We start from the raw sequence: 12,077 nt of genomic DNA on the forward strand, positions 1-12,077 counted from the left end.
ACACACACACATAAATATATATCTGGGTTTGCTACAGCGCTCCCTGCTGGAACATGATGATGCAGCAGTTTAAAATGATGCTCTCCTTTGGCTTTACATGTTAGCTGGGCATAATTTCCAGCATTGTCTGTCTCTCCATCTAAAATCATCTCATGTTATTTCCTTGTGTGTGTGTTCTCAGAAACATCATCTGAAGACAGTGTGTGGTCACTGGAGTCCTTGTGAACCAATCAATATTGATTAGAAAGCAAACACTGACATTCATGTTTTTTAACTAATACATATCCAACTTTTTAAGCAAGATTTATAAACCAAAGTGATTAGCTTAATTCTTAACTCAGAAATTTAACTTCATAACACTACTTACACTTAAGTAGATTTCTTTCTGGATAAATATTTAGAGGAAAAAACAAACACTATACAGCTTATTTTATGTGAATTCATCACTAAACTACTAACATGATATCTGCTCTCTTGCTCAACTGAGCTCTGGAGATTAAATCTTCTGCAAATCAGACTGTAATCACGTGAATGCACTGGTGTCTTTGGAGATCCCTTATTGTTTCAAAACCCTTTCCGCAGTCTGAGCAACAATATGGCGTCTCTCCCGCGTGGAGTCTTCGCTGATGCCTTTTCAGATGGCACTGCTGAGTAAAACTTTTCCCGCACTGTAAGCAGACGTACGGTTTCTCTCCCGTGTGAGTCCGTTGGTGTTCGCGTAAAATACTCAGCTGAGTAAAACTCTTCTCACACTGCGAGCACTGAAATGGTTTCTCTCCGGTGTGAACGCTCTGGTGTCTCTGAAAGTGGCACTCCCTATTAAAACCCTTCCCGCACTGCGAGCAGTAATAGAGCTTCTTTCCCGTGTGGACGGTTTCGTGTACCTGGAGAGTCGACTTGTGTTTGAAACTTTCCCCGCACTGCGAACAACAATACGGCTTCTCTCCGGTGTGAACTCGCTGATGCGTTTTAAGATTACTCCTCTGAGTAAAACTTTTCCCGCAGTGCAAGCAGACGAACGGTTTCTCTCCCGTGTGGATTCGTTGGTGTTCGCGTAGATTACTCAGTCGAGTAAAACTCTTCTCGCAGTCCGAGCAGTGGTACGGCTTCTCTCCTGTGTGAATGCTCTCATGTTCTCGGAGAGCGGTCTTGCAGTTGAAATTCTTGCCGCACTGCGAGCAGTGATAGAGCTTCTCTCCTGTGTGAAAGCTCTGGTGTCTTTGGAGAGCCCTCTTGTAACTAAAACTCTTCCCACAGTCTGGGCAGTGATATGGCTTCTCTATTACGGGTGGGGAAGTAAAACTCCATACTGAGCAAGGATGAAGCTCCTCCTTTATTCTTGAAGAAGAAGTGCTGACGGTATCAGGTGTACTGGGAGCATTCTGAGGGCTACTGGAATCTTGCGCTGACATCATCGTTTTTCTGTACATCTAAGGTAAAAAAAAAAATTCAATCACATAAAAAAGGATGACCAGTATTTTTTTTCTAGAATGAATAGATAAGAGATGCATTCATTCCATTTTCAAAATTGTTTATTAGAATTTTGTCAATAAAATTAGTAAACTATACTGCCTAGCCAAAAAAAAGTCACCAACTAGATGTATAAGCAAATAGTTAAGCTCCTTCCATTTAAAAAATTACTGAAGTGATTAATACTGTTCAGCTCCAACAAGATAACCCTAATAGATGCAGTAAGATGCTTCTTATTTCTTAAACAACCATGTCAGAAGACATATCCTGTGGTTGTGGCCAAGATGTTCCTGTATTTCAGAAGTGTCCTGCATCAATCAAAGAAAAAAAAAAAACTTAGGAGATTGCTGAAACTATTAACATTCACTGGTTAACATCCATCCATCCAAGAATCTTTGTAGTGCAACTAGGGACTGTGGAGGCCAATAGTGACCAAGGAATTATACTACTTCCCATTTGAACGACCATGGCTGGGCCTCCAAACAACATTCACACACTCATTCACACACTATGGGCAATTTGAAAACGCCAATTAGCCTAATCTGCATGTTGTAAATCTCAGTGAAGAGACATGCTGAGGCCAGGTCTGTATCATCAAAGGCCATGACCACGCTGAAGGGCATCCGCTTGTGGCCTCCAACTTTTTTATCTTCTACTACTGGGTCTTACCACTGGGGTCAACTACTGTAAGCAGTCACCTAGTGACACCTCGCTCCCAAGTAGACACCATCATGCAGTTGACTTATTTTGTTTTAAGTAACTGTTTTAAATACGTGTAATTCATTAAAGACCTTAAAACCAAGGAGATATAAAATGATTGCAATTAGACTTCAAACTGTCCAATACCTAAAAGGATAGCGCTGAACAATTAACTTTGTGGAAGAAATGTAGTCTAAACTCACTATGGCAAGTCAGGACATATGAGACAACAAGCATGGGTATGGAGGGGAATCATTATCAAGTCAGAGGGCACCAAACATATTGATGGAATACAGTTCTGTGAATGAGCGAGTGATGTACAACACATTCTGTGGAAATCTAAGTCAAAGATTTACAGATGTTAATATCCTCGGCAGATTTGCATAGTTGTTCATTAACAAGAACTACTGGCAATAAATGAACTGGGCCATCAAGAGCAACTAAATGTGTTCAGTGAAAGCAAAAAAAAAAAAAAAAAAAAAAGTATGGTTCACTTATGAACCAAGACAAGACTAATGTAATGGTGATGGGCAGTGGTCGAAGGGGGAAGTGGGTAGGGGTGGCACCTACAACCATACAAAATGATTGCAAATTATGTCACATATTTAAGAACTGTTTTATTAACAAAATATAAGCTTAATTAAGCAAAAACACAAGCACTTAAATATGCAATTGTCAAAACTATCATTTGATCCTTTCCATTGCTTTCATTCTCTCAGCCAATCAGCTCTCTCTGGGCCCCCGGCTGTGGGAGGCTACAGCATAACCAGGGATCAAACTTGCAACATCTGGATGATAGGGCAAGAACTTACCACTTTGCCATACTTTCCTAGTCTTGCCCCAAAACAATGGGTAGGAAGACAATCGATAAAGTACGGTTAAGAAAAGAAAAGTACTCAGGAAAATATCAGGATAAAAATGAAAACCACCACTGACCTGCAATGTCCCCAGAGAGATAAACTCATAATAAAGGTAAGGCTTCAGCTTCAGTCTGCTAGGAAGCATAAAGATTGGACTTTGGAGCATTAGACAAGGTCATGTGGCATGTCATAATATCCGAACTACAATAACACTTCTGTAAAATCTGATGTCTGCACTGAACTTAAACAAATTGCACACTATGGTTACAGTTAATACTGCCTTTTGTAAAGCATGAACAGCTGTATGTCGTATACCAACCGTCAGTAAGGACTGAGAAATGCAAATGCTAAAAGTTAATTTTATTTTGATATTTGTATATCAGGATTTTTTTCTTTGTGGAACTCTTATTTGAAAACTCGAGGATTCATTTTTCTGTTTAATATGTGCATTAGCTCAGAACTCCTGACATCTGCAATTCTCTTTTGGTATAGACGACTGGTTAATCCAATGCGTAACATACAGTTAAAATAGTAAAGGATTCTAGCTGACAGGTTTCTATAAACAATACTGGTTTGATTTAAATTATTTTTTTAGAAGCATCCTATTTATCATTGTGAATCTTAGTGCACTAATATACCTTTTGTGCCACTTTTACAAATGTTATTGTCTATAATTACAATAATGGTGGATTTAGGAACATGTGTGTTGAGGGATCTTATCAGCAGTGGCGTGTGAATTATAAATCTATTAATTATAATTAGATTTATATTCACACAAGCGTTAGTATGCGTCGTTTACAATTAAAGAGTTTGTAGAATTAGTTCAAAGGATAAATCTAAAAATAATCTGCTGATCTTTAATGTAATCAGTGATAATAATAATAATAATATTATTTGAGGTTGAAGCCCACGTCCATGTCTGTGTGTCTCTCTGTACAGCAGAACTCTCTGTCTAACTTATTAATACAAAGAAATCCCATTCTGTAAGGTTGAGTATCTTACGCCTTGTTTACACTAAGTTGTCCTTCTTTGGTGCTCAGACAAATACACTCCCTGTTCGGTAATCGGAGAGTGAATCACAGATGAGAAATGGAAAAAGTAGATCAAAGGATAAAGATGAAGTTTTGTCTTAAAACCACTCCAGCGTGTTAAAATTCACTTATACCACTTCAGCGCTGTTATTTCAGCCAAAGTGAAAATATGAACTAATCCCAGTCAAAATATTCACTTTATCTTTTCTAATTAATATCTATTGGTGCAGGTGTTTGTTTACATTGAGACAGTAGCGCATTAGTAGATTATTTTACAGTAGATTATTAAATCAGACACAGAACTGTTCATAACATCACTTTTACACTTAATATTTAAATTTGACTGATGGTGATAAGTCTCTTATGGAGAGACATTTTTCTGAGACTGGTTTCTGATCCTTACCTGGTCAAAACCTTTCATTCTTTTATTTATACAGATAGTTTTAAAATAAATATATATTCTTGACATTATTAAATAAGCTATCATTCACACTATTTGCTATACACAGTTACTAATCACAATTTAGTTCTGCTTTATTAATTAATTAATTCATTAATTAATTGATTGATTGATTGATTGATTGATTAGTCCCTCATGTGCATTATCTGTGAGTTCATCACATCCTGGACAGTTTGCCAATCATCACCAGTGAATTAAATTAATAATAAAAGAAATAATAATAAAAAACTTGACTATATCAACAATACACTACATATTTATATATCTGTTTGAAGTCTAACTCGAGATAGAGACAGCCTCGCGAGCCCTGTACCCCCTTACAGCCTGTAGGTATGACCTGAACACACTCTCACACAGTGTTAGACTGGAGGTGTACAGTTAGTACCCGGTCCCGGTCCGACCCCCATCACTGCCCGGGTCACAGTAACTCACTCTCAGCAGGCTTTAGTGATGATCAGGTCTCATCCGCCCTCTGATGCTCAGCGCTGCTCCGCTCCGCTTGTTTTTCTTTTTCTTCTGCTGCTTCTTCTTCTTCTTCTTCGCCTGTGTTTTGGGCAGGCTAGACGCTGCTGGGCGCACGCTACACTCTACCGCCCTCTTCAGGACGGACTGAGCAAGCGCAGTGTGATTTCATATTCATTGTCCATGGAGACCTGCATTTAAGACAAGGACACTTTATAGTCACTACAGTGATACAATGTTGTGTGTTTGGTAGCAATAAGGAAAATGTAAGGATGAAAAACAAGAATAAAAAAAAGGTATCTCAGGGGTAGCTCAGTGGTTAAGGCATTGGACTACAGTTCGGAAGATCCCAGGTTCAAACCCCACAACCACCCTTGAGCGCGGCCCTTAACCCTCAACTGCTCAGATGTGTAATGAGATAAAAATGTAAGTCGCTCTGGATAAGAGCGTCTGCCAAATGCCTAAATGTAAATGTAGGACATGGAGTTAGTTGGGGTGAGAGACGAAGAAGCAGAGGATAGGGTTAGATGGAGGCACCTGTAAAAGGGAACAGCCCAAAGACAAAAAGAAGAAGAAGTGCACTAAAATGTAAGTGCACTAAAATAGAAATAATAAGAATATATACAAGGGGATAAATGTACCATGTCTTGGTGCAAACAGATATTGTCAGACATAAGGAAGTATTACACTAATAATAATAATAATTTATTCGGGGGTGGGGCATGGTGGCTTAGAAGCTAGCACTGTCTCCTTGCACCTACAGGGTCCAGGTCGGATTCCCAGCCAGGTTCAATTCCTGTCTCTGTGTGCATAGAGTTTGCATGTTCTCCCCGTGCTTGGTGGGTTTCCTCTGGGTACTCCGGTTTTCTCCCACAGTCCAAGGACCTGCAGTTCAGGCAAATTGATGTTCCCAAATTTCCCATAGTGTGTGTATGTGTGTGCCCTCTGATGGATTGGCTTCCTATCCAGGGTGTATCCCGCCTCGTGCCCTAAGTCTCCTGCGATAGGAGACTTAAGCGATTATAGATGATGAGTGAATACAGTCCTGGAGGTAGAAGGCTCAGTGCATTAGCAGCAACTTAAGAAAGAGGAGGAAAAAATGGGGTGGGTAAGGAATTATACATGTGCTGTACTGTGTACATGCTTTTACCATCAAGTTGTGTGAATTCAGTCAAGAAAGATTTAACAGGAAAAAACAGAGACTTCATCTTTTTTCCTATTTGAAGCAATTGAACAGCAGTTGTGTTCTGCTGCCCCCTAGTGGACCCAAATTTACAGCATTTTTTTTTAAAGGGTTGCTCACACATTCAGCTTCCCCATATTCTGTTCATTTACCCTTGAAAAATGAGAGGAAAATTCAAAGGACAAAGTTTGCCTGTAGTAGTGATTTATGGAAATACAGTATTATACAATAATAATAATCATAGAGTTTATAAGGCAGCGCTGTGGCTTAGTGGTTAGCACTGTCACCTCACACCTCCAGGGCCCATGTTTGATCATTTCAAAAATAATGCTTAAAAATAAATTAAGGTAAATCATATGTCAAACTCTATACATTCTATTTATCAATTCAGTTTTATTTATATAGCATTTTATACATCAAAATAATGAGAAACAGTCCTAAATAACTTGTTTTTGTCTAATCAAAGAAACAAACAGCTGAATTCTGGAACTGATAAAATAGTCCAACACTGTGGGTCTCATGTGCTTAATACTAAAACAGTACCGTTTACTTCTGATCCAAAATCATTCTAAAGAAAAGCAGATAATCGCTAGACTAGTCAGGGATACAGGGAGCAGGAGAGAGAGAGAGAGAGAGAGCAGGTGAGAATGGAGAAATAGAAAATGTGCTCTTTGTCATTTTAAACACTTTTTGGGATTACTGTACAGAACACAAGGCTAGGAGTCGACGTGCTCCATCATCCAGTCCAGTAGTTGGCGGTACAACACTTCACTACAAGACAAAGGAGGAGAAGACATGAAGTTCTTTATTTTTCCCCTCCTTGGACAGCCTAGTTATCCAGCCGAGATCAAATCTCTGCATGTCACTGTTTCCACCTGCAGTGTTCCAGAGACTGATCGATTTGATCTGGTTAATAATAATAATAATAATAATAATAATACCAGGGTTTGGGGAGGAGAAATCTGCTGATCTTTCAATCCATAGGTAACTTAAAGTGTTACTGGATCCCTAACATTACTTCATAGGAAATAGGGTCTAGTGCTGATCACTGACTATAACCTGCCAAAGATTAAAACAAACTTTTAAAAAAAAAAGTTTTACAGTTATCTATAGGTAATTTGTTTCTGTTATAAAATAATTAATTTATGGAGATTTATAACATCACAACCTTATCAACCGAAAATGCTATTTTATTCAAACGTCCTTGCTGGAGTGTGTGACGTGACGTCATGTGCAGGTGCGATGGACCGCGTACCAACCAATAGGGTGTCGGAATGGTATGTTTATACTTCTCATCCAACCACAATCAAATTCACTCCATCCGGATGTTTTTTTTTTGTTTGTTTGTTTTTTGAATGACAAGCTGAAATAAAATAGAAGTACTGAGGCTATTTTTAAAATGTAAGGAGTAGAAAGTACAGATAATTGCGTGAAAATGTAAGGAGTAGAAGTAAAAAGTCGGCTGAAAAATAATTACTCCAGTAAAGTATAGACACCCAAAATTTCGACTTAAGTAAGGTAATGAAGTATTTGTACTTGGCCTTGTTGATGAAGGTGGTTTGCATTTAATGTACAGTATGCATTTGTTGTGGTTAACTGAAGGCCAGGTTCTACTGCGGATTCCACATTTCCACCAATTCATGTTGCAGACACAAAGCATGAATAGGCAAGGTTTTTGTAAGGTAAAGCTTGAGTCTATCCACTCTCCAGTCAGGCCTAGTAATGATAGAGGACACATATTGTATAATCTGAAACATTACAAATATTTCGGAACATATTCACTCAACAATGCCAACATGCACAGAGGCCCCAAATACACAATTAAGCATTAAAAATCTATATTTTCAACATCAGAAAGTGCTTGGCCATCAAGCCCAATGAATTCAGTCACTTTCTTCATACTGTTTAAGTGATGCATGCCACTCAGGTGTCATTAAGCATTTGTATGATACTTTAAAACTAATGGTCCATGGTCATATCAGATCAGATTATACTCCCCAAATCAAGTGATTTTAGCCAGTAGGATTGGTATACTACTAAAAAATTGCAAGAATTTGTGTAATTTGTTATTCATCCTTATTCCACTATTATCTATTAGTGGATAAAATCCATTATTCTTTGATGCATCTTTGCAGATCTGTATGAGATTCATTCAATATTTTGGGGTACATTCCATGTCCCTTGATGGTCATTATATTCTAAATATTTTCTTAAGATATATATGTTACCTAAATGTTATAACATCATACAAACCTTATGTTCATCCTGTGCTTCACTTCATTTGAAAATCGTCATAATATTGAAGCATTTTTGCCATGTTTGCTTTTGCAGTTGAGGTTTCTTTGTTTCAAGATAATGACCCCTAGGGCTAACAACAACAACAACAACAAATAATAATAATAATAAAAATTAATAATAATAAAAAACTATTTTACATTGATTTATCATTCAACCCTGACATCCAGGTGGAGCTTTAGGTAGATCTGCTCTCTTCCTGTGACCTGGACCAAGATAAGTGGTAGAAAACTGATGAATGGATGATTTTCCATTGAAATAATCGATATCTTTGTATCGATTTTAGTATTTCAAGGTTCTGTGAAATACAATAAGTTACTGACAGAACTCTGATTTTATTCAATTATTTTCTCAATTACAAATGTTAAACTGGAAAGGAAAGCTTCCACGGAAATCTCTAGGGTGAACATTTGTAATCAAATAAATTGCAAGACTAGATTAAGGACACATAACCATGTGACAAGTTTAATCAACAAGGTGATGTTAAGCACGTAAGGCAAACGTGATATGCTGTACAGTCTCCTAGGAAAGCGTTACAACACCACTGCCAGTTGTTGTATTTTTGCTACACACTGAAGACTCTAGCATTAAAGCACAAATGATGAATGTGAGACGATAGATCAGCTTTTTAGCTTTTATGCCATGAGTGTTATATCTGTCTCCACCAATCAAGAAAGACCTTGAGAGGAAAAATACAGAGGCCATAGTAAAACATGCAAACACTACTTACAGGTATGAGTCTTAAGAATCACTAGGCATGAAGAACGACCTGAAAATGAACAACAACAACAACAACAACAAAAATCTAAAAAAAAAAAAAAAAAAAAGAAAAACGAGCCAAAAAAATCAACCTGAACTCTGTAGGATATTCATTTGGAATACAATATGATACAATACAAGAATACAATACTTTCTGTAGTTCTGTCATTTTATTGGACTGAAACCAATATCTGGTGTCCATTTTATTTTACAGTATGTGAATGCACCTATGCTGGTAAAATGCTCTCCCTTCATTGTGCCTACCTTACAGTACCTAATGCTTTCCCTTTTAGAAATGTACATAAAAGCATCAAATGGTCAAGTCATCATACAGTAAACAAACAATGTACAGTGCATCTGGAAAAATTTTAATATCATTAAAAGGTATTTTTTGTGAGACTTTCAGTTCGACTGTATTGCTGGGTCGGGTGTTTCTCATCTTCTTCTTGACAATCACTCATAGTTAACTCAAACTCGGAAGATAATATTCTAATCTTTTGAAATACAGGATTTTTATGAGCTGTAAGCCATAATCATAAATTTGAAACAAAACTGCATGAAATATTTCACTTTATATGTAATGTATACAAGACATAAAAGTTTGACTTTTTTAATCAAATTACAAATGAAATGTAACTTTTTCATGATAGTCTAATTTGAGATCACCTTGTATTTTATGCTTCAGTCACTAACCTATCTGTTTTAATTAATACATCCCTAAATAAACCTAACAGCTGTTTTACTTTTAAAACTCCACACATCTGTATCTACCACTACTGTTTATTGTCACGGAAAGAGAGTTTTCACATCAAACACTGATTCATGTATAGAAGTTTCTATCATTTAGAAATATTTTCAAAAGACATTTAAAAAAAAAAAAACTTTTTTTTTTTGTTTTTTTCCTTTGAAAAGACCTTTGTGTAGTCCTGTAAGTAAAACAGCCATTAGGTTTTAATGAGCGTGCTGGAGAATGAAAGTTCTTCTGGTAACATTGTCACATTCGCTCCTTTCTATTTTCATGCAAAACCCCAGGACCTACTGTACATTCCGGTTAAAACTTTTCCCGCACTGAAGCAGCGATACAGACACCTGTGTTCTGAGATGGCTCAGCTGAGTAATATTCTTCCCACACTGGAGACACATGTATGGTTTCTCTCCGGTGTGAATGAGCTAATGCCTCACAGTTTTCCGCACTGCGAGCAATGATGTGGCTAATGCCTCACGATAAAGAGACAATGGACTTTTCAAATCTGGGTGTTTTTAGAATTTACTGACTAATTCACTCTCAATCAAAACATTTATGGAAATGATACGATATCAATACTTTGGAATCAATTCGAATTGAGTATCACAGTTTATAAATATCCCAAATATATATTATCTGATTAAGCAAATAAATAGCTCTGACCACGCAGGATGCTGTTCCGCCTGTCAATGTGTGAACCGTTTAAAGGAAATCATCACTGGTGATGAGAAATGGATTCATCACTACGATCCTGAGAGTAAACGGCAGAGTATGGAACGGAAACATCCTCAATCACGGACCGAGAAAGAGTTCAAAAGTCAACCATCAGCTAAAAAAGTTCATGCTTTGTATTTGTTATTTGATTATATACTTTGATGCATTTCTATATTTGTTTTTGTGGTTAAATGCTGCAGTTCTTCTATGATCCTACAGGTGGTGCTCTAAACTCTTCACAAATTGAAATTACTGAACATAAACAAGGCTATTTCTGTGTACATTCATTAATGAATGTTTATAATTATGAAAATGTCAAAACAAACAAGACGTCAAAAACCCAAACAAGTGAAGATTGTTCTTTGCAGATTGTATAAAAAGCTAAAAGTACAGGCTGCATGAAGCAGTTTGCAAGATTATTATTTTATTATAGATAAATGTTGCACCACTTTCCTCATTAACGCCCCCATGTAGGATGCAGAAATCATAATGTACTGCATCCTACATGGCTGTGAATGGAATTAGATTTAAGCAGAAAGTAAGTGCATATTGGGCGGCACGGTGGTGTAGTGGTTAGCACTGGATTGATTCCCGTCTCTGTGTGCATGGAGTTTGCATGTTCTCCCCATGCTTGGTGGTTTCCCTCCGGGTACTCCGGTTTCCTCCCACAGTCCAAAGATATGCAGGAAAGGCTAATTGTTATTCCCAAATTGCCCGTAGTTTGTATGTGTGTGTGCCCTGCGATGGATTGGCACCCTGCAGGGTGTACCCCGCCTCATGCCCTAAGCCTCCTGGGATAGACCCCTGGAAAATACGTTTGTATTGATATGTAATGTAAATGTCAAACACTGACTGATTGCACACACAAATTTTTAAAAATATGAATTAATTAAACCAGAATGCATTTCCATGACAGTGCATTTTTTGTGTTTAAATAATAAAATAATAAAATAAAAAAATAAAAAAATAAAATCTTTTTTCACAGTGTAAGTAATCAGACAGCTTAATTTACATTTAGCAGATGACCTTAGCCAGAGCACCTTACATTTGATCTCGTTATACATCAGAGCAATGGAGGGTTAAGGGCCTGGCTCAACGGCCCAACAGTGGTACTGTAGCTCAATGGCACTGGGGTTTGAACCTAGAACCTTCTGATCAGTAGTATCTTCATTTGCATAATCATCTTCCTAACTATTATTTCTTTGCATTTTAACATTGTAAGTGAGACTTTAAGATTCTTGTTATGTAAAGTGACGGAAAAACTGTGTGACTTTACCAATGTTCACACTAATTTTATAAAATATGGGCTGAATATACAGAATAATATAATAAAGTAAAAGAATGTGTGACAGTAATGTGTAGCTTTTATTTGACATGTTTTCAAATGACATCAGTGTAA

General features: G+C 37.2%; 1 protein-coding gene across 1 annotated transcript in view; it reads right to left on the reverse strand.

Moving 5' to 3' along the window:
• LOC128518381 (oocyte zinc finger protein XlCOF6-like) overlaps positions 1 to 3,412 on the reverse strand; it is a 28,894-nt gene extending 25,482 nt beyond the window's left edge. Inside the window, exons 1-2 of the mRNA XM_053491467.1 lie at positions 3,106 to 3,412; positions 646 to 1,430 (exon numbers count right to left, since the gene is read on the reverse strand). Of these exons, the coding sequence (XP_053347442.1) occupies positions 646 to 1,430; positions 3,106 to 3,195 (875 nt within the window). The 5' untranslated portion in view covers positions 3,196 to 3,412. The remainder of the gene's footprint in view (positions 1 to 645; positions 1,431 to 3,105) is intronic.
• Positions 3,413 to 12,077: the final 8,665 nt, after the last annotated feature.

This window comes from Clarias gariepinus, chromosome 1 (assembly GCF_024256425.1).
Source record: "Clarias gariepinus isolate MV-2021 ecotype Netherlands chromosome 1, CGAR_prim_01v2, whole genome shotgun sequence".
Classification (NCBI taxonomy): Eukaryota; Metazoa; Chordata; class Actinopteri; order Siluriformes; family Clariidae; genus Clarias; species Clarias gariepinus.